This window comes from Gracilinanus agilis, chromosome 1, assembly GCF_016433145.1.
Source record: "Gracilinanus agilis isolate LMUSP501 chromosome 1, AgileGrace, whole genome shotgun sequence".
Taxonomy (NCBI): Eukaryota; Metazoa; Chordata; class Mammalia; order Didelphimorphia; family Didelphidae; genus Gracilinanus; species Gracilinanus agilis.
In genome coordinates, this window is record NC_058130.1 from 330,037,729 (window position 1) to 330,062,200 (window position 24,472).

Below are 24,472 nucleotides of genomic sequence, written 5' to 3' on the forward strand. Positions count from 1 at the left end.
GTGCAGAGAGAGGGGGGTCATGACAGTTTTTTCAAGCTTTGGCTGAGTTCTGAAATCAGTTAGGAGTTTAGAATCTTGAAGGAAAGGGTCAGTTGGTTTGGGGATCTCGTGGAGAGAGAGTCAGACCAGCTGAGCTGCTTCTTTGCCTATCTGTAGAATTGAAAACTTAGTCTAGCTTTGGAATATTTATTTAAGAATTGTTAATTTAGATAAACCCTTTGTATCTCCATACCCTACCTCATTTACTACCTTCCTTCCCTTATCTTAAATGTCTGTAGAGTGAATAAGGAGGGTAAATCAGAGAGTAGTTCAATCTGTGAAGGGTTTAACTATAATTTGGCAGTATTTTATCTAGAGAGGTTAGTTAGTCATCATCTTATTCCCTTTAGATTTCAAGAGCATCTTGAGAGCTGAGTTAAGGCAGAACCTTGCTCAAACCCCATCTCTGCCTCCCTTCCCCTACCTGAGGTTTCTTTAAACAACTGTTAGGGCTTCCTCAATCCACTTTTCCTGACAAATCAACCTGAGAAGACAATAAACCCTTTTGTGTTTCAAAAGACCTGTTAGTTACTTTGTCAGTTAATTAGTAAGAAAGGGAAGAAGAGGGAAAGAACCAACATACTCTGGGCTTGAAGGGAAGCCGGGGTATCCATCTTGAAGGAAGGTGTAACTTCAAAACAAGTCCCTTCCTGTGAAATTAACTAAAGTCTGTAGTTAATTTCAATTCAATCTATTTCCCTCAGTTTGTCTTTAGTCTAAGTCCTAGTCTATAAATCCTCCTGTTCTTTGCCTGTTTAGATTAATTCCTTCTCTCCCTGAAGATTTTTGTTACCTTCAGTGCTATACTCCCTGACTTCAGCCTTATATTATATCCTGAATCTCCCTATTCCAGCCTACCTGTAACCCATATTACTTACCTAGCAAGTCCCTGACAACCTCCCTTCAAAATCCCCTTTTACCACACACCTTTCCTCAAATTTTCCCCATTACAATGACTATGGAAGCAGCACCCTGGGACTGTTAAAGGAACTTCGGGCAGTGGAACAAGCAAGGGGACCACCAGGAGGCTTGACCCAGAAATAAATGAAATGATAGCAAATGGAACTTAACTAAATTACAAAAAATAAATTTACGTTAACTGGAGTTTGGGATTAAAAAATAAGCATCATGATTAAGTGCAACAATAAAACTTCTTGCCAGTTGGAGCTAAATATTTTTTTCTGCTAGAGCAGCTATACAAAATAAATTGAATGTAGAATAATACTGCATAAAATATGCATATATGCATATATGCATGTGTAAAATTTATAAATAAATATATTGAGGAATTTATTCTCAATATTGATTGTATGATCAAAACATTTTTCAGGCCAATGCTTAAGGCAATAGGGAGCCACTGAAAAAGAAGTCATGGCAAGTATGTGACTTCATGGATAGATCTGTAATTTCTTCGATATGGGTACCTGAGCCATTGATGCAGATCCTCCTTCACTTTCTATATAATTCTTGTTCATGGCTTCCAAAAGGCTTTCTGTGGAAATAAGGTTTACTCGAAGTGTATAAGATATCCAGACTGGACTTGTGATTTCACAGGTATTGGGAACTCCCAGATGAAGAAATTCCTGTAAAGCAGGTGGTCAGCATCTTCACTACAAGTCTTTTTTTTTTTTTTTTTTTTTTTTTAACTTTTAACTTCTATGTATTGGCTCATAGGTGGAAGAGTGGTAAGGGTGGGCAATGGGGGTCAAGTGACTTGCCCAGGGTCTCACAGCTGGGAAGTGTCTGAGGTCAGATTTGAACCTAGGACCTTCCTTCTCTAGGCCTGGCTCTCAGTCCACTGAGCTACCCCACTGCCCCTCTTCACTACAAGTCTTAAGAGAGTTGCAGAGATCATTGAGGGCTTTGCCTGGTATTAACAGAACTAGTTAGAAATTAAATTAGGTTACATATATAGAATTTTTAGTATTCATTTAGTATTCATCAGAGGAAAGAAATGAACACAGGTCTTCCTGATTCTGAAGCTTATCCACTATGGCACATTGATTTCTCTATGTAAAGATATGTTTTTTTTTTAAATTAAGATTTAAAACAACAAATGCAAAATTTGCATTTTCTGCTGGAAACATGGAGAAAAAGCAGAAACTTATTAAAAGCACAGGTCTTTTTGCCAAAAGGATATGCATCAAAGGTACTTCTTTGGTAGTGGTCAAGATTTTGAGATAAAAAAATTCTGTTGGGCATTCAATTCCTATTGATTAACTATGCAATCTAATTGTTCCCATTACCATATTGCCTGATATTTCTAAACTGCTGGGAAGTTCTCCCCCACTTCCAAGTTAGAATGTTCCCTCAGTTGCTGAAACAATTTTTTATACTAGTATGCTAATTTGTGATACCATAAGTAATAGGTTGCCGCAGTTTCTGAGGCTGAATATACCCCATCTAGTTAGTGTCCTAAAATCCCTGGGAATCAAACTAAAACATATGACATTTCACATATGGAATCTTTGCTGTATCAGAAAATGCTGACAAGTGGTATCCTATCCTGAATGCTGTCATTCCATTTTTGTTGCCAAAATTATACCTTTGGTGTTGTAACTCCCCTCCCCAACTAGCCACTGGGGAACTTCTATCTCCCCCTCCTCCACAAGCTGATCTGCGATCACAGGCTTCTGCTGAATAAATCTCATTAGGAAACTTTAGTTTCCTGCCCTGCATGAGGTTTGTTTCTTTCTTCCCTGCCTGCTAGTTTATCACAAAATCATTCACTTAGAAGAGAACTGCCACTATAACATGTAGGAAGAAATAGGGACAGGAAAAGCCATTAAGTTCTTTGTTTCAGTAATTTCCCATAGATCCCCCAAATAATTCTAACTTATATGGAGAGGAAAAAAGGACACGAAATCACAGGGCCTTCCTCAGGCTCTTTGGATACTACATAGGAGCCAACTGAAGAACTGGTTTTTTTTTAAACTAATTTTAATTCTTCACACTTATTCTATTTATAACTATGTAGCATCCCTAGAATGACTTTTTGTTTCATTTTTTTTTTTTGCCTTTTCTTTGACCAGACTTATGATTTGATTAGGATAAGGTACACCTATTGAGGAACTTTGCCAAATTCAAATATGAGAACCTCTTCTTCACTTTCTTAGAGAATTATCTAGTACACTGCACGAGCAAATTATATATGTTGAACCCACTGCCAGTGCAAGCATTGGAGTTATTGGGGCTTTCGTTCCAGACTACTACAATAACGCTGATTTTGGAATAAAGCAAATTACACAAATTATTTTGTTTCCCAGGCATATAAAACATATAAAAATAAATGTTTATATTTACATTTATGTTTATACTGTACTAAAGTCTATTAAGTGTGCAATATTATGATGTCTAAAAAACATGTACAGATCTTAATTTTAAAAAGCTTTATTGTTAAAAAATGCTAACCATTATCTGAGCCTGTGTGAATCATAATCTTTTTGCTTGTAGTCTTACCTTTATAAGAATGGATTATACCCAATCAGGGTGATAGTGGCAGAAAATTGGAACTGCTGTGGCAATTTCTTAAAATAAGACAAGAAGGAAGTCTGCCTCACTAACTGACTATTCTTTTCACTTAAACACTTAGTCATCATTATAGAGTTATTAACTGGTCTCATTTCAATAATGTTTTGACACAATGGGAAATGGCTAATCAATGGTGCAATCAGAGCACACACAATATTTATCAAGTAAGTTAGCTATCTTAAATGGGAGCAGTTCATGGAGCCCCAAAAACAATTATAATAGTTAACACCAAAGCTTACTGATCATAGATCACCATAACAGATATAATAATAATGAAAAAGTCAGAAATATTGCAAGAATTGCTGAAATGTGTCCCAGAGACACAATGTGAGCACATGTTGTAGGAAAAATGGTGCCAATAGATTTACAGGATTTATTTAAATAAATTTATTTACATAAATCATCAATTTGTAAAAAGTATAATAAAGTAAAGTACATCATCAAAGGTAGAATTTGAAACTCAATCCTCTAAACTCTGAAACCAGCTGCTGTCTATATACTAGATTATGGTTTCTCATTTGGAAAATACTTTTGATCAAAATTTGGTCCTTTGTTTTAGGGGAGGGAGAGAAGGAGGGGCAAGAAAGAAGGGTATCATTAAAAATCCAATGATTTTTTTCTATTTTTCCTGAAATATTTTACTGATGCTTTTTAAAAATCATTTTGTAATGACTTTTACCCTTCTCTCACCCCCAAAGGAAGCTTCCTTTGTAACAAATAAATTCAGTTAAGCTAAACAGTCAATCAGTAAACATTTACTAAGTGCCTACTATGTGCAAATCATTTTGCTAAGAAATGAATATTTTAAAAAGTTAAAGACAATCTCTGCTCTCAAGGAGTTCACAATCTAATGGAGGAGACATGTAAGCAATTATATACAAAATTACACACAGGAAAAAGCGGAAATAGTCAACTGAGAAAAGGCAATGATTATTTAGGAAAAACTTTGTGTAGAAGGTGAGATTTTATCTGGGACTTTAAGGAAGCCAGGGTATGCCAAGAGACAGATGAGGAAAGAGAACATTCTATGCATGAGAGACAATCAATGAAAATTGAACCCTCTATCCCATTCCTATTCAATTCGAAGTCAACAGCATCATTCATTTTTGCAGTGTCATTCCAAGATAGTTAGACTGTTAATACAATGGATATTACAATGTAGACAATAGACATATTTTATCCTCTTGGTTTTTCTCCTGTGTGCATCCTTAAGCTAAACTGTTGTGTGATTACGATCTCATTTAGAAGGTTTAGCAATGTACTTGGTATTAAAGCAATCAGAAGACTATGATATGTGGAGGTCTTCACCATCAAACAGAAACACTTATTCCACTTGGACTCTGTACCAAGACAAAAGGAAACAATTTTCAAAAGCACAAGGTTCCTTCTTTTATGCTACTATGGATATGAAAAATCAGAAGATCATAACAGTTTTCTCTGTTGTTAGAACTTTCAACATGATATAGATACAGAATATTTTGTTGAATAATAGTTTTGTAATGTAATAATAATGTGCTCTGCATTTCATCATCATATTTTTTCATTTTTATTTTTCCCTTTAATTTTATATTGATCTTCATCTTTGCTCTCACCAGTCAGTATACAATCAGGATATTGATTTGTTACGGCAAAAATAAATATCATATAAAAACAGAAAATAGAATAAAAATGAGAAGACATGGTTTGATAATTAAATATGGATGGAGAACACTATTATATTACTTTCATTTTCAACAAAACAAAGCTTTGAATAAAGGCCTACTGTTCCATCCCATTGATACTAAATGCTTCTGCTTTTACAAATGGTCTTCCCAGTGACTAATTATTAGTCTTCTAATATTAAATGGTCTTTGGGAGTTAGCAATGAAAAGGTAAGAAAGAGATTAAAGGGAACTCCTTTCTGAGGATTGTAAAAATTTTCTTTGGTGGAAAATGTCTGCTTGTTTTATATACTATGAGTACATATGGTATATTTGATTTATAGATGCCATCCCCTTCTTTTAATCAATGAAGAAATTGAAGTCCAGAGGTGAAGTATTTGCCTTAGTTTATGCAATTAGTACTAAAACTTTAACCCATACCATCTTCCCAATATAGTATTCTGTTCACTATGCCATGCTATCCAGCTAACTTCCACAAGGACAATCTCTCTTTTCCCTTTCTCTAAACCAGTTTCATAACTGCTTTGCAACTACTGAATCTGATGGAGAATTAAATTAATTATAACCTTTATAAGAGAAAATGAAACATGAAAGAATGGTAGAAAAACTTCAAATGCAAAAAATGCCAATATAAGTTTTGTAATAGTTAAAATTAAATTATGAGGCTGCTAGTAGCTTTAGTAGGATTATTACATCAGAGTAGTGTTAGTAAAGGGAGAAAAATGTAGAAAAGAGTTAAAGAGTCGCTTAGCTAAATATCCTAGTTGCCATTTGATGGACTGAAACTCACCACTGACAGGGGTTCCTTCAGGCTTCAAGCTCAGCCAGAAGAAAGAGAGAGAATGTGCAGTGCCTTGGTCTCATCATATAAGCAGTTTTCTCCACCCATTAGCTCTCCCACATCACATCTCCGGGACCAATCATAGTTCCTTAATTGGCACCACCCAGAGGAGCACTGCCCATGGAATCAGTTTCTCACTGATTTCAACTAACTCTCTGAGGGTAGTCTATACCTGCACATCTCAATGGTAAATGACTTCCAGGTCACTGATTGATGACATCAAACAAAGCAACATAATGGGAAGGAGAATTCCCTTCCCACAGTTTTTATCTTTCTGTTATGATTCACTACAATTAAATAAAAATAAACTAAATGTTCAAACTTGGTCAGAACCATTAGAGTAGTGGATATAGAAATCAGAATGGAAGAGTCGGAAAATTGCATAGGGTAGATACCAGTGTGATACCACTGAATGAAAGAATATGAAAAATTCAGTGACTTTCTTTGGATAATTCCAAATTGTTTTCTAGAATAGTTATACTGATTCACAATTCCATCAACAATAAATTCATTCAAGGAAAAGAATTTGGAATTTGGAATTCAAAACTTAAAAATGAATGTTAAAAAATTGTTTTTATATGTAATAGGGAAAAAATAAAATCTTATTTTTTAAAAAATACATTCATTTGTCTATTTTCCCAAAGTAACTTTAACATGAACTATTTCCATCATTTATTATCTCTGACAATTCCTGAACATGAGATAAAACTAACAGATTGTTTTCATTTACATTTCTTATTTGGAACAATTATTCATATTCCCCATTCCATTGGGGAAAATCTACATATACCTGGAGTAAATATTCTAACTTACCTTTGGGTTTGAGGACTGTCAGACCTGTTTTAGTCTGACAGTTTTAATTTAGATTTAGTTTTAATTCACAGAGAGTGTAGATGCATAGACAGAGAGGGGAAAGCACTCTAGATCTGTCATTCAATGTGTTATCAACCACTATATGATCCCATGCAGTAGTATTCATTCAAATGTACAAAAAACGGGGACCCACTAGAGAGGGAGGGGGACTCTGTTATTTTGCTCATGAGTTCTTCTGAGTCTTTGAAGAGTTTTTGTAGCTTTTTATGAGCTCCTGCAAGGCCCTTATATTTTCTGAATGGGGAGGGAGGATGGAAGAATATAGAGAAAAAGGGAATAAAAGTTGTTCATTTACTGATAAATAAATTTCTTAATAAAGAAATACAATTCCTACCTAAATATATCCTAGTAAGGTCCCCTCCCTTTTTTTTACCAATATCTATGAATACATAAGCTTTAATCAGGCAATTAGGGATAGAGATAGTGAGGCAGAGTATAAAAATTTGGAACCAGTCTCAACACTGAAACCAGTTCATGTAAGACCAGAGGGTAGGGCTCTCAATCATGGGTTTATATGTGTGTGTGTGTGTGTGTGTGTGTGTGTGTGTGTGTGTGTATGTGTGTGTGTGTATATCTATATCTATATCTATCTATCTATCTCTATATATATATAATTTTTTTCTTTTTTTTTAAAAAATATACCTAATATGCCTCTTGGAGAATTTCTTAGAGTCAGGTAGCTAAACAAGAGTTTTCCTAGTAAAGAAAATACAAGCAGTGAAGAATACCTATGAGGTCATGCAAGCTTTTGTATTGCCAATGTATGACTGATGGTTACTACATAATTCCCCTGCCTTTTCCAATCCAGTTTGAAATGATTCAAGGAAAGTCCCCTTGGCAGATTGTTTCAAATTCACAAATCTCACCCTTAGAAATTTTTTCCTGAGATTCAGCCTAAGTGTCTCTCCTCTAACTTCACCCTCATAAAACATTATCCATAACTGTTTCTTACTTTCTGTGGACTTTTGTACTTTTGCAAATATTGCATTGCTATTTATGTATAACTATCATAATTAGACATCTATAAACAGGACGCAACTGAGATGAAGAAAAGAGGCTATCATATTCTGGACCAAAATATTACAACAGCATCATCTAGTCATTATGGAATGTTTCAAATTATAGATTGGTATTGATGCTATAAAAGATGGAAAAATCATAAGACTGCATAGAAAGAGAAAATTCAAAAGCAATCAGTTGTGGGTCTTACCTTGATTTGTGTAATAAGTATATTCCTGTAAAGTGTTAAAAAGAACTAAAGAGGAGATATCTTTGTATATCTCTTCTTACTATTACTACTATCTCCCTATAGATCTTCTTTCTAGATATTAGAGGATGGCTGGTATGTAGATCTTAGGGATAGTATGGATGAAGGAGAGATGAGGGGCCCAAGGCCTAAGCCAGCTGTTGTTGGTGAAGGAGGAACACCCACTCCTCTCACAATAGCTGCTGCTGTAATCTATCCCTCTTCTCCCTGGCAGGTTTGGTTGGTTAAACCTGCCAGTGACTTCTAACAGTTGCCCAGGCGGGGATCTCTTAAGAGGTTAGGTAGATAACCTCTCTAGGCCCAACCTGAGGTTGGATTAATTGTTAATAGGCTATTGATTGGCTTTGGAAACAATTGGTATCTGACTGCATATTAGTTCTCCCTTCCCAAGGGCTGTGATAGAATAACCACTCAGGAAGGTATTTGTTGAATCACTGTGTTATCTATTTATGGGGAAAGGATAACAAGGTAATAGGTTTGGGGATCGGGAACCCTATTGCTATACTTTGGCTACTAAGCTAACTGTCAATCAGGACTGGAGACTGCTAGACTGGTAAAGGCTTGAGGTCTTCACCCTCTCTCTATCTCTGACCTGACCTGGCCACAGCCAAGTCAGAGAATAAGGAAGGCTATTGATGTAGATGTGGATTGATGATCTGTGTATTCTCTCAGCTCTACTACCAATAGTATTGATGGTTCACTAGCTCTCTCTCAGTCAAGCACAGGATACAGGTTTGGATCTAGCCTACCCTTCTTCTTCTTCTACCACCCTTCACCCTTCACCTCCCTCTGCCCAGTTCTTGCTCCAAGAGATGTTTGCTGAAGTCTCAGCTCTGAGTTCTGAGACATTCCAACTGTAATTCCTAGGGGAGTTTTATAGGGGGGGTGGGTCAACGGATGTTTGCCCCTGGCTCACGGCACCTGGAAATATTCCAAATCTCTCAATTGCCATCCCTGTCAGTCAAAGTGGCATCCAACTTATCCCAGATAATGATTTTAACAAAAGATACATACATACACATCTTTTTTAATTTTTTTCTATGTGGATGACATTGTGCTGATCATATCAAGAAATAGAAACTACAGAGCTTTCTCAATATGCTCTACAACCATTCAAGAAATAAGCCCAAATACTATCATGGGAATTATAGAATCTCAGTGTAGAAAGTGACATCAGGAGCTAACTAAATCAACCCATACTTGAATATAATCCTCAGAATAATATATCTAATATTTATTCTTTGCTGAAAGACCACCAAGGAAGAGGAAGTTACTACCTCACAAGGCAACTCACTCCACTTTTGAATAGTTTTGTCTGAAAGTACTTTACAACATGCCCAAATTTGTTTTCTGTAGTTACGACACAGTTACTCATAGGTCCACCCTATAAGACAACAAAAACCAAATTTCTCCCCTCTTCTATTTGAGAATCCTTGAAATATTTGTCTCTATCTACAGCACAGTGACTAGCACTGGCACTTAATAAATGCTTGCTGGTTGACTAATTGAAGACAGGTATCTCCAAGTCTTTTCTCCAGGCTAATGATCTATATTTCTTTTAAATGATGCTCATACAACATGAGAACCTTCAACAATATGGCTGCCTAATTTTAGAAGCTGCCTACCTTATTAGGGGAAGCTAATGCAGTGGATAGAGTGCTAGGCCTGGAGTCAGAAAGACTCATCTTCCTGAGTTCCCTGGGCAAGTCACTTAGCTCTGTTTGCCTCTGTTCCTGATCTATAAAATGAGCTAGAGAAGAAAACGTTAAACTACTCCAGTATCATTGTCAAGGAAGCCTCAAATGGAGTCATGAAGTGTTGGACACAACATTTAAGTGAACCTTTTTGGAAATTTATAAAAGGTCACAAATGAGGCATAGTGGTGTGGTGAATAAGGAGTTAGCCTTGAAGGAAGAACCAAATCAAGTATAGCCTCTGACCCTACATAAGATGTATGACCCTGGGAACAAATCCCTTATCGTTTCAACCCTATGGGCAACACTCTAAGGGGTTAAGTTACAAAGAAGGTAAAAACCTACATTAGCAAGAGGGAGTTTCCTAGTCTAGGAATCCTCTAGACCAGTGATGGGCAAACTACGGCCTGGATCTGGCCTGTGGGGAATAGTTTGTCCATCACTGCTCTAGACCAATGAAATCAAAGATCAAGTCCTTATCACTATATCCATGAATAATCTTACTAAAACTGATAATTTCAAATAGTGTCCTATCATAATGAATATATTACTATAGTTGCATATGGCATCAAAAGCAAATTTACTTTAAATTCTCTCTAATGATAGTGCCAAAGAATCATGTCACAAAGAAACTCATTGAATGAAAAATGTGTAAGCTAAGTAAAGTACTCTCTTTTTTAAAAATCTGCAATATTATAAAGAAAAGGTTATAATACAACGTGAGAGATGAAAATAACATTTCAACAAGCCTTGAAATACTCTGAAGGAACTCCAGGTGTCAGAACCAACAGATCACATTTGAGATGACATCCAACTGACAGTAAACAACTGAGTAGGTTCCTTTAGCCGATACAATTGGAAGGAATTTGATAAGGACTCAGAAAACAAGGGAACTTGGGTTGCTAACAAATTTCAGTAACTTGCAGTTACTCAGAATCCTCGAGATCTTTGTTGGCAAACCTGTGTGTTGGAGGGAGCTGCTCCCTCCCACCTCTGCATGGGCCTGAGAACATTTCTCACAGGCCCTACCGCTCTACCCAGCACCCAATGGGAGAGCTTCCTCCCTTTCATCTAGGACAAGGCTAGGGGCTCATATGCAGAGTAAGGGTTGTAGTTTGGTCACTCAGTCTCTAAAACATTCACCATCACTGCTCTAAATGGTCAATACTTAAAGAATAAATTAACAATTTTCTTATTTCCTATTCCTAGTACTACCACCTTAATCCAGTGTTATATCATACCACATTTGTACTCTCCTCTCTAGTCTTGTTACTTCCAATTTCTTCCTACTTCAATTTTTTCTTTATATCAGACTTGGATTAAACCATCAAAAATACATTTATCGCCTAAATATTCAGATTCAACAACATTCAAAGTCAAACTGACCTTGTTGAAGCTTTCTTATTCTGTAGACCATATAGTTAATGCTGACCTTTTTGTATTTCAATGTTCCTTTGATACTGATTTATGTAGGTCTTCCTTCTCCAATTTTGGGAACAATTTTTATTACAAAGTCAGTCAACAAACATATTTATAAGCACTAACTATGTAGCAGGCACTGTGCTAAGTGCTGGAGATGCCTAAGCATTTCCTGCTCCTAAGTTCACAGTCTGATATGGAAGATAATATGTAAAAAGAAGTTAAAAAATGCAGGATGGGTTAAGATTTACCTGGCATGGGGACATAATGAGTCCTACAGCCAAGGTGGGAAATAATCTGAGGAGGTGAGAATTTCAGAGCTGATTTCATCTTTGGGAATGATGCGTTTCTGAAGATTATGAAGAGTGGGAAAGCAACTGGAATTAAGAGAATATTTAGGGTTTTTTTATGCTTGAAAGAAGTCAGTATTAAATCTGTCTGGGTTAGGATTTTGTTATTTTGTTTTGCTCAGAATTCACTTATAATTTCCTCACTTTTCTTGTATGAGAAAAAAGTTATTTGGGTTATCTATTTTCTGCTTATTTAATTTTCATTAGATAATCATTTAAGTTTACAATGTGGTTGCCAGATAATACGCCATAATATTTTCCTTTATTTCATCTCCAGTTCTGTGAATTTTCCTTTTATATTTTTGATTACTAATGTTTTTATCTCTTAAAAAAACAAATCAGTTAACTTTTTTAGTCATTTAAAAATAACAGCTTTTGTTTCTAGCCCAATTGTTTTCTATTTAACATTCTGTTTATCATACTTTATTTTTAATGTCTTTTCTGATTATTTTGAAATTAGTTATTTATATTTCTCTTTTGAAGTAGCATGATGTATTAGCCCCTTATTAACCTCTTTTGTTCATAAGAGTATGCAATGACTTAAATTTTCCATAAGGTCTACCTTAACTGCATTCTTTGTATTTTGGCATGCCTTCTTATTATTATTCTTTTAAACATAATTTTAATTCTTTCTATGACTTGGTCTTTAATCCACTTATTATTTAGGCTTTTGTCTTCATCCTCAATTTATGTCACTACAATTTTTATTTATTTTTCCTTTGCTTTTTTATCTAGATCTTTGATTTTATCAATATCCTCATAAGGAAACTACTACTATCAATTCAGATCAATAACTGTTCTATAATTCACAGAGTTACATGGGGGTCTCAAAGGTAAAGTGATTCAGAATTACACAGCCATTATGTATCTGAAGCAGGTCTTGAATCTTAACTTCAAGGCTAGAGCTCTAGCCACTCAGTCATAATCTCTCTCATTTTTCTTTTGCTACTAAAAAATTTCATTACATGACGGCATATAAAGGATGTGATTAAGATTTGTTTTTCTGTGTTTAGGAATTATTTATGCTTTGTCTTATGATCAGTTTTATGGTATCATGTGGGAGAAGCCTGAAGACATCCATTCTGTATGATTTCCATTCAAATGTATAAATTCTTTCTTGTTTACTTTGCTATTAAGACTTGTCAAGTTCTGACAAAAGAAAGTTAAAGTCTTGTAGAATGAGTGTCATACTATCTTTCTTTTTTAAGTTAAAATTTCGTTTGAGAAATTAATTGCTAGACTACATTTCATGTTGACAATATTTTACTGATTCTAGTATATAAGGTGGTATGACATAGTAGAACATTATATCTAGTATCAGAAGCATGTAGATTCAAATCCTACATCTCAAATTTATTAACTTCTCTAAGACTCAGGCACCACTATACTACTAAGCAATAATCAATTCTTCCACCATTGAAGTCATAGATTCTTGACCTACTGTTTCATCATCTATGATGTCCAAGGTCATAAGGTAGTTTTTCTATTTACCTCTCTTAACAGTAAGTAATAGTATAGGAATAGAACCTATGATCTCATTGGTATATAAAACTCCCAGGTGAGGAAATCCTCTCTACAAATATAGGCTAGCATTTTCTTTGCAAATTATAGCTTTAGAGCAGTGATTCCCAAAGTGGGCGCTACCGCCCCCGGTAGGTGCTGCAGCAATCTAGGTGGGCGGTGATGGCCACAGGCGCATTTATCTTTCCTATTAATCACTATTAAAATTTAAAAAAAATTTAATTTCCAGTGGGCTAAGTAATATTTTTTCTGGAAAGGGGGTGGTAGGCCAAAAAAGTTTGGGAACCACTGCTTTATTGAGTTGCCTAGAGAACTGAGAGTTTATGCGACTTACTCAAAATCATATTACCAGCATATCAGAGGTGGCATTTGTTAAGAGAGAAACCAGGGAAAGGTGCCTTAAACAGTAAATATGGGTCCAGGTGGGTGTGAGAGATAGGAATGACAGGAAGAGGCCCACAAGTAGGGAGACTAAAGTTTAACAGCAAAGGGGTGTCTGTTACTGAATTGGCTGTTAGGTCCAACTGCCACTCTGAAGCACCAAGACTAGACCTATGGTAATCAGCAAAGTAAAGGCAGGAGTTTATAAATTAAGGCAACACATTTAATCAAGGACAAACTAAGATTAAGGATGGGAATAGGGTTTACTACACTTAAAAGCTAAGGGCAAACCACAGGGGCAGGGGAAGGACTTGACTACACTCTCCTATGATCTAAGCAAGACAGGGCCCAAAGAAAGCTGTACTGGAGTCACAAGGGAAAAGTTCCTCCCAACCTGGTTCCAGGTTTGGTCAGCTTAGCTGAGGACCTGAGGGTGGCTTTACTTGGGATCTCAGGGCTAATCCAGGGATGGTTTCAGGATGCCAGGAGTCAACTCCACCAGAACAGGTGATCCAAGGTATCCAGGCAGGGAGAGAAAGTTTGCAATGCTGTCCACCAGACCACAAACCACTTCCCTACTCGGTGCTGCTCTGCAGGTCTGATGTCCTCTGCTGTAAGCTTTCACCACTCTCAGGATCCCAGGGAATCTGGATACAACTCCCCTAGCTCTGAGATCTCCCAGGGTCAGCAACAGTTTGTGCCAACCACCATGGAGTCCTTCTCAGGCACAAGCCAATTCCTCCTTCCCCTGCATTCCATTCAGAATGTCCATGACCTCCAGCTAAGGCTTTTCCTAGCCTGCTTACACACCTACTTTTAAACTTATGCCTCTTACACATTTGAACTCAGGTCTTCCTGACTTTGAGATAACTTCAGGAAAGCAGAGAGCTGGGGAAAAAATTCACAGCAAGTATCTGTGATAAAGGTCTCATTTCTCACTATATAGAGAACTAAGTCACATTTATAAAAAATATGTCATTCTCAAATTGATAAATGGTTAAAGGATATGAACAGGTAGTTTTCAGAAGAAGAAATCAAAGTCATCTATAGTAATATGAAAAAATGCTCTAAATCAATCCTGATTAGAGAAATGCAAATTAAAACAACTGTGAGGTATCATATCATGTATCAATTAGCTGATATGACAGAAAAGGAAAATGATTAATGTGAAAGGAGATGCAGGGAAATTGGGGCACTAGTGCACTACTGGTGGAGTTGTGATCTGATCCAATCATTCTGGAGAGCAATCAGGAACTGTGCTCAAAGGGCTCTAAAATTGTACATATCCTTTGATCCAGCATTAGCATTACTAGGTTGATATTGCAAAGAGATTTTTTTTAAAGGGAAAAGGACCTATTTGTAAAAAATATTTATAATAACTTTTTTCGTGATAGCAAAAAATTGAAAACTGGAGGGACTGTCCATCAATTAGAAAATAGTTAAATGGCTGAGCAAGTTATGATATTTGACCGTAATGGAATATTACTGTTCTATAAGGAATGACAAACAAGATGATTCTGGAAAAACCTAGAAAGACTTACATGAACTGATGTAAAGTGAAGTGAGCAGAACCAGAACAACACTACATAATAGCAGCAATATTTTTTGAAGAACTGTGAAATGATTTAGTTATTTTCAGCAATACAATAATCCAAGATAATCTCAAAAGCTCATGATGAAAAATGCCATCTAACTTCAGAGAAAGAACTGGTGGAATTCAAATGCAGATCAAAAACTATATTTCATTTTCTTTCTTCTTTTTTCCTTTTTTTTTAGTTTGAGATTTCTTCCACAAAATGACTAATATGGGGAAATGTTTTACATAATTGTGCATATAAAAATGATATCAAATTATTTACCATGTCAGGAAGAGGGAGAGAGTGAAAAAAGAGTAGAAAGAAGGGAGAGAATTTAGAACTCAATTTTTTAAAAATGAATGTTAAAAAATGTTTTTACATGTAATTGGGAAAAATAAAATAATATTATAAAAAAGAGATAACTTCTTTATTTGATATGCCATACTACCTCTCAATAATATGTATATTTATTATTACTTTAATAGAAATCATCATTGTAATTCCTTTATGTTTAGTTTTAGCTAAAGTATAGTAACTTATTATAACCTTTCTTTTTGAATTTGTATAAGATTTTCTATATATACTTTCAACACTTCAAGCACTTATAGCAGCAAATTTTGAAGATTTGTTTTCCAATTCATTCTTTAATATGTTTATTTTTTATTGGTGAATTAAGTCTATTTGCATATAAAGCTAGTGTATTTAAGTGTGATTTCCCCTTCATTAGCCATAAGCTTTGTTTTTTTTTTGTTTGTTTGTTTGCTTTAACCCTTAACTTCAGTGTATTGTCTCATAGGTGGAAGAATGGTAAGGGTGGGCAATGGGGATCAAGTGACTTGCCCAGGGTCACACAGCTGGGAAGTGGCTGAGGCCGGGTTTGAACCTAGGACCTCCTGTCTCTAGGCCTGACTCTCACTCCACTGAGCTACCCAGCTGCCCCCCATAAGCTTTGTTTTTAACAGATCCATCTTATCCTAAGAATAAGCTTATAGTCTCCCATCCATAGCAAACACACACTAAATTAACCTTCCTTTGCAACAATCTCCTCGTAATTTTTGCACTCGTCTCACCTACCACCACTGAAGATAGACCTGGAATTTTGTTATATATTCTGTTCTGAAAATAAATTTTGGTTCTTTTCTTTAAGAGATTTCTTGTATTCTTCCCATTTACTTTATGTGAGCATCTTTCTAACTTACTCATTTCTTCAGTTTTTATTAGTTTTGCTGGGAGGCATTCCTTCATTCATATTCCTTTATTTACTACAATTTTTTTATTTTACTTAGAGCTTTTCTTACTGTCCTATGTCATGAGAGAGTAATTTTAGTGATTATCAGTCACTCTACCATCTTGTTTTAAAATACAGCAAAGGACTTTGAAGCTAATTTATAAAAAATCTGGTCCACTATGGAATTTGATTAAGTTGATAGCAGTCCAGGACTCAGTCAACAAGCATTTCTTGAGTGCCTACCATGTGTCACCCACTGGGCTAAGTACTAGGAATGCAAAAAAAGGCAAAAAATAGTTCCTGCTCTTAAACAGCTCTCACAGTCTAATGAAGAAGATAACATTTAACATTCATACATCTATGTGAAAATAAGAGATGTGTGAGATAAAGTAGAAATAATCTCAGAAAGAAGTCATTACTATTAAGAAGGGCTGATAAAGGCTTTTTGCAAAATGGCTAGACTTCAGATAAATGAAGCCAGAAAGGCCAGCACACAGATATAAGATGAGTGTTCCAGACATGGTAGATAGATGGTGACAGTCAGTGTTCAGTCAGAAGATAGAATCCAGAAGAAATATTAAGTTTTGTGTGTTTGTGTGTGTATATATATATGTGTGTGTGCATACACAATCTATATATTTTACATATATAGATATATATTATATATTCAAGGGTTAAAGTCCAGCAATTTCTTATTGAGAAGCTATCTACCATCATAAAGATGGATTCATAAGCATCTGCTTCTGTGTTAGTTAAAATCACCTGGGGTTCTATTTGGAAGGATTGAACCTCAATATAGTGTTTGACAAACTTCTATGGACCTGTGGGGGTCCTTAAAACTACATTTCCCGTGGTCCAACGGGTTTCATGGATTTCCTGTTTTGGATGACTGTATTAAAGGTGAGGGACTGTTTTAAGTAGGGGGTAGTGACTTGGAACTTCCTCTTTAGTTACCTGAGCTCGAAGAGAGAGGAAGGTAAATGGCTGAGGTGAGGTTGGAATAGGTTTTTCTTACAGGTGTGTGGTCAGTTTATCTCTATCAGCATGGCTTTTATTAAAATACTATTCTTCCTTTTGATCTCGGCGGCCATCCTCATTTTTAATCATAACACTTCATGGTTTGGAAAAAATAATATGAGATGGATTTGCTTTTAATGACTATGTAATTTTGTCAACACAAAACACTCAATATTGAGAATATACAGAACACATTCATTTGGTAGGTGACAGAATGAGGGAAACAAGTTTCCAACTATATGATTAGAAATAGTGAAAAAGAAGGAAAACTCCATTTAAACTACATTAAAGACTAGGTAAGAAGAAAAAAAAAAACCATTGTATTTAAATGCACCAAGTAAAATTTAAGTATTATACACTTAAGTATTAAGCACAGTTTACCTAGCTACATCTAAGCCTTACCAAACTAAGCCTTCAGTATACATCCTTGATCCCATTCCCTCCTATCCTTTCCAAAAGATTTCTTCTTGCCTCATGTCTACGTTTTGGTTTTGGTTCCTTCCCCACTGTCTAAGAATACACTCAAGCCACATGTGGAGATTCAATAACACTTTTGGCAAGCAGAGAATAATTAAAATAGTTACCATGATATAAATATTTCCATGAAAATTATCCGACTGATCCTTAAATGATATTCTTAGACTCAATAAACGTAATTATTTTTCACTTTGATGTCATCTTCAAATTCAGTTTTATTTATTGGGAAAAATTACTAAACTAAAATAACTTTAAATGTGACATTTAAATGTCTCTTATAAGATGAGGTATCACAGAAAGCATGGCACACCAAGTAGATTGCTAGATCTGGGATCAATAAGTCCTGGGTTCAAATCCCATTTACTAGCTATATAATCCCTGGGCAAGTCATTTAATATCACATAGCCTAAACTTCATCCTTTGTAAAATGGGAATAAAAGGAGCATCTAGGGTGATTAAGAGGCTCAAATGAGATAATGTATATAAAATCCTTTCTAAGGCTTAAAAGCACTTCACAAATATCAGCTATTATTATTATCATTAATTAAAAATGAAGATGATTCTAATGATAGTAACATAAATAAAGAAGATACCAAAGGCAAACCATTGCAATAAGTGAAAAATAACAGCTTTTTTCTATAAGCTAAAGAGTAACAAAGATGAATTGTCCTTTTCCACTTAAAAAGATAGACAGAAGATGGATAGATGCATGGATGGATAAAGAGAGGAAAGGAAGAAGGAAAAGAGAGAAAGAAAGGGAGAAAGAAGTATCTATCTATATGTATGTATATATTTGGAAAAGGAATTTCATGAAGTTTATATGACTCTTGCAGTCCCAACTACCCACAATATTGGAAATGCTTAAACTTTTCAATATAAAAATGGCATTTCCTTATAAGTTCTCTTAGCTTTTTGCACAAACTGAATGCCAAAGAACAATTTTCCAACTCATGCCAGCACACACCTGAAAATCTACCAGTGGCAAAGACACTGGTAGAAGACAAATAAAACCCATTATAGTGGGCAATCTTTTCTTCTACAGTTGTTCTATCGCCTTTAAATTCAGATTACCCAAATCTGCAGACACATGGCAATTATATAGGCTTTTTACTTGTTCTTTTTAAAATAAGTTTATTTAGTTTTCTTACTTGGCTTTTTTTTTTTTAATAAAACCGAGGGTATATCTATCTGTCACCTTCTAAATTATGTGGCAAGGCAGTCATCACTTCCATAACCACATACATAAAAGGAGACATTCAATGTATGTTTGTTGATGGATTGAATAAAATGCAAAGATACTTTCCTTGGTCTTATGAATCACCAATTTATAAATGAATCGTGTTCTAAAGTTCATTAGTAAGTTGGATGTTTGGCACTTGGTACATATTTTCCCATAAGAAAAGTTATATATGTTCCTAAGCCAGCTAATATAAATCTAAATAGCTGAAGTATTGCACATTTCTGCAAAATACTAGAAAACAATGTTGATTGGGAAATAAAATAGAAAAAACTGGATAAAAAAAACAGTTTAAATTTTTTAATTTTTATATAAGAAAGGTGAATTAGAGGATAGTAATATAATTAATTATGAAGCAAATGGAAAATTATACAGAGATTTTAGAGGGGAACTTTCAAAAGTAAGTAGGAGACAGATCAATTGATCTAACCTCTAATTTTATAGATGAGGAAACCTAAACTAAAAAAGAATTAAATGACTTGCCCATGGTCCCACAAATGGAATTGAACCCTGGTCCTCAGGCTATGCTCCTATTTTACTGGAATATAAATTCATTTCAAATACAGTAGTTTTCCTTTTCTTTAATAGATAGCTGTAGCTCACTAGCTTGACACGTAAGGGGCAAGGGCTGGCAGAAAGGATAGGAAAAGCCAAGTGGATCTATGAAGTCTGATGTTTCCTGTGACAATATTTCTAGAGATGTCATTAACTGAGTTCAGAATAGCCAAAGAAAGACAAAAAATGGTAGAGCACAGAGTGTAGATCTAGCAGTATATTAAGTATGTGGGATCATGAGTGGGGTAGAATTGGGAGAAGTGAAGAGGCTACAAGAAGAAGGAAGACAATATGCAACTGATTGTTCATATGTCTGAGGTTAGCTATACAAATGACGTATTTGTATTTCAGGTGATAATTACCTGTTGAGTCCTTCTCTATATTTTTGCCCTAGTCCATATAGCACGCACAATACTAAGTATTAAGGTAAAATTAAACATATGAAAAGTCTTTATTTCACCAAAAAATAGTTATAACATTATGTGGTCGAAATTATTTAAGTATGATGTGGCAATAAAAGCATATAGCAATGTGGAAATTTTAAGTAAAAGATGCCTATGAAATTGAGAATGCCTGGTACTTATCACCACCATGCTCCATATGCATAAACTTAAGCATTGAGTAAGTGTTCATTTCTTAGACACCATTAATTCAGAATTTGTGACCATTGGACATGGACTCAATTGAAGCAAACTGGCATTTTCTATGAAGAAATGGTTGCTAAATCAATAAATAGTATAGACACAATAAGTAATGTGAGTGTTATGTTTAATCTATTCAATAGGAAAAAATATATTAAAGATAAATGGCATATCTAGGAGGGAAAAATATTGACAGGCTTGAACACCTGAACTGAAACTAATGAAATTCAAAAACGACAAATATAAAAATCTTATAGGTAGGTAAAAATAATCAAGTTCACAAGTACAGGATAAAGAAAACATGATTACATAAATTTATCTGAAAGAAATATGGATATTATAATAGTCTGTGAACTCAGTATGAGTCATTCAAGTGATGTAGCAGTCAAAAAAACTAATGTAGTCTTGGACAGAGTTAAGGAAGGCATAGTTTCTAGGAATAAGGGGCTTATAGTCTCTGCTTACACTGCCTTCATTTCTGCCCACTTCAGTTTAATGATATTGATAAGAGTATCCAAAAGAGAAGAATTAAAAGAATAAAAGGCTTGGAGTCGGTGTCATTAAAAAGATTACTTAAAGGAACGGGGACAGTAAGCCTAGAGGAAATGAAACCTAGGAGCCATAAGATAGCTGCCTTCAGGTCTTCAAAAGGCTATTATGTGAGATAGAGCTTAGACTTGTTCAGTTTGTTTCCAAAGGAAAGAATTAGAAGGAATGGATAGAAGTTGCAAAGGGGAAAACTGGCCTAGAAATCAGGACAAATTCCCTAACCACTGGAGCTCTCCAGATGCAGAATGGGCTTCCAAGAGAAGTAGCAGGTTCCTCTTTCACTGGAGGTCTTCAAGAAGAGGCAGCATTGTCAGATATTGGATAGAGGTTAGACTAAAGCAGCTGAGGTCCCTTCCAATTCTCAAATTCTATGATGCTGTGCGATTCCGTTCCTTTCCAGTGTTGTCTCTATGCATATAGATAATACTAATAATAAAACAATCTGGTATATGTATGTGTCTGTTTTTGAATATTTGTTATAAGTAGGTGTGAATGCTTTCCTTTACTCCAAGTTTTCATTTGGAGAAATGGTTTAAATCTTGAATGTGAGCATATATACAGTCATATAGATATAAAAGAATTAAGAATTAAACATATACATATGTACATACACAGATGTATATGCTCCATTAAAATTCTTACTCTTCTTTGTAAGATAGAGGTGACTCTGGGTACTCAAAGGTAGCACACAGTTTTGGAAAAGCTTTGAGTCTAGGCTCTGTGAAAAAAATGGATATGTAGTATCCAAATATGTGTCTAGCTAAATTGATGATACTCCTTAACAGGATAAGGACATTTTAAACCACGTAATACTCTGAGTCAATTTATCAATTCATATAGAAATAGGGGAGTGTGATTTTTGTTCAAATTAGTTCAAATACAAAATGTCTCTAATAACGTATATTTATACATGAAACTTGAGCTAGATTCCATTCACAACCGGCCTCAGACCTGAATGAGCATCCAGAGATTAAAAAAAAGACAAACAATCCAGTCTCTGTTAGGATACAAAAACATTTGCACATTTTTAACATGAATTTATTTAACTTCATTTTTATTTCACTGTTTTCTAACTATATATGCTAAGAAAATGGCCTCATTTCTGCTGGAATATACTTGATAATTGTTTTATTGCATGCTGTGATTTAAACATGGAAACAATATAACTATTAAATTGACATTTAAAGTTATTCTTTTCTGCTCTTTCAACAACACTTGTCCAAGCATGTTCTGTCCAAACGTATACAACTTTCAAGCTAACTTTGACAGAGCTACCCCATAACACAAATATCTCTAAACACTGATATTATTAAACATTGATAAAACTTATTCCTGAAATAACTTTCACAGATCTTTGACTTGAAGCTTTTTAATGCAATATTTTAATTGTACCCACACTCAGAAATTAGTGTTTATAAGCCAAATGTTCTGATCACAATGAGCTATCTGCTTTCTATAGTCAATATAATTAATTCTTCTTGAAAGCTCTGACATCTTATCATTAAGAAATATTATGAAAATTTTACTTACAGTAACATCTTTCAGGCTTCTTGAATAGGAGAAATTGCAGTTCTCTTTAGAAAAATCAAATTTATACATATTAGCTGGTTCTGTTCCAAGCACCAATGCCTTTTTCAGTTCATCAACATACTTGTCTCTTTCCATTGCCATGTCGTCAGCTTCTCTGGAAATCTCAGATGTAGTCACTATGAGAAAATATTAGTGATTTTTTTAAAGTCTTAAAGCAAAAATTTAACTATAAAATATATATATATATTATATATGTACTCATCAGTTGTAATCTACTTTTTGCTACCAGAACTAACATATTTAAATCTGAGGTAAGAAAATCAATCTCAACCCCATTTAAAAACTATTTTATGTGAAGAATGGAGTCCTAGCATTACCAGATCTCAAACTATACTATAAAGAAGTGATCATCAAAACAATATGGAGGGGGCAGCTGGGTAGCTCAGTGGATTGAGAGCCAGGCCTAGAGACGGGAGGTCCTAGGTTCAAATATGGCCTCAGACACTTCCTAGCTGTGTGACCCTGGGCAAGTCACTTGACCCCCATTGCCTACCCTTACCACTCTTCTGCCTTGAAGTCAATCCAAGATGGAAGGTAAGGGTTTAAAAAAAAAAAAAGTTCTGTCCATCTACAGCCATGCCACCCTGAACGCACCTGATCTCGTCTGATCTTGGAAGCTAAGCAGGGTCGGGCCTGGTTAGTACTTGGATGGGCAACCACCTGGGAATACTGGGTGCTGTAGGCTTTTCCCCTTAGGGGGCAGCTGGGTAGCTCAGTGGATTGAGACTCAGGCCTAGAGAAGGGAGGTCCTAGGTTCAAATCCAGCTTCAGACACTTCCCAGCTGTGTGACCCTGGGCAAGTCACTTGACCCCCATTGCCTACCCTTACCACTCTTCCACCTAGGAGCCAATACACAGAAGTTAAGGGTTTAAAAAACAAACAAACAAACAATAGGGTAATATCTTAGAGAGAGAAGTGTGCATCAATGGAACAGACTTGGGATAAATGATAGTAAGAGGATAGTGTTCGATAAACCCAAAGATCCCAGTTTTGGAGACAAGAACCCACCATTTGACAAAAATTGCTGGGAGAATTGGAAAACAATACGGGAGAAATTAAGTTTAGATCAACATCTTACACCCTATACCAAGGTTAATTCAAAATGGGTATATGACTTAAATATAAAGAGAGAAATTATAAACAAATTAGGTGAGCATTGAATAGTGTAACTGTCAGATATGTGGGAAAGGAAGGAATTTAAGACCAAGCAGGAGATAGAGAGCACTACAAAATATAAAATGAATAATTTTGATATTAAATTTAAAAGTTTCATGTACAAATAAAACCAATGCAATCAAAATTAGAAGGGAAGCAACAAATTGGAAAAAATAATTTATATCAAAAACCTCTGACAAAAGTCTAATTTTTCAAATTATAAGGAGTTATGTCAATTGTACAAAAAAAAAAATCAAGCCGTTACCCAATTGACAAATGGTCAAAGGACGTGAATAGGCAGTTTTCAGACAAAAAAAACCAAAACTACTAATAAGCATATGAAAAAGTATTCTAAATTCCTCCTAATTAGAGAAATGAAAATCAAAATGACTCTGAGGTACCACCTCATACATAGCAGATTGGCCAATATGAAAATAAAGGAATATAATAAATGTTGGAGGGGATATGGCAAAATTAGGACACTAATGCACTGCTGGTAGAGTTGTGAATTGATCCAACCGTTCTGGAAGGCAATTTGAAATCATGCCCAATGTATACCCTTTGATCCAGCAATACCACTACTAGGTTTGTATGCCAAAGAGATAATAAGGAAAAATACTTGTACAAAAATATTCATAGCCACACAACTTTTTTTTTAACATTTATTAATATTCATTTTTAACATGGTTACATGATTCATGCTCCACCTTTCCCCTTCAACCCCCCCCCCAACCCTCCCCACCCATGGCCGATGCGCATTTCCACTAGTTTTGTCATGTGTCCTTGATCAAGACCAATTTCCAAATTGTTGGTAGTTGCATTGGTGTGGTAGTTTCGAGTCCACACCCTCAATCATGTCCACCCCGAC

At 35.2% G+C, this 24,472-nt stretch overlaps 1 protein-coding gene and 1 non-coding gene across 2 annotated transcripts in view; one reads left to right on the plus strand and one right to left on the minus strand.

Moving 5' to 3' along the window:
- XRCC4 (X-ray repair cross complementing 4) overlaps positions 1–24,472 on the minus strand; it is a 393,632-nt gene that overhangs the window by 310,868 nt on the left and 58,292 nt on the right. The window contains exon 3 of the mRNA XM_044680616.1: positions 22,389–22,564. Coding sequence (XP_044536551.1) covers positions 22,389–22,564 — 176 coding nt within the window. The remainder of the gene's footprint in view (positions 1–22,388; positions 22,565–24,472) is intronic.
- Positions 23,015–23,133, plus strand: LOC123232598. Its single transcript, XR_006505144.1, has one exon. It is a non-coding gene; the product is annotated as a 5S ribosomal RNA (ribosomal RNA).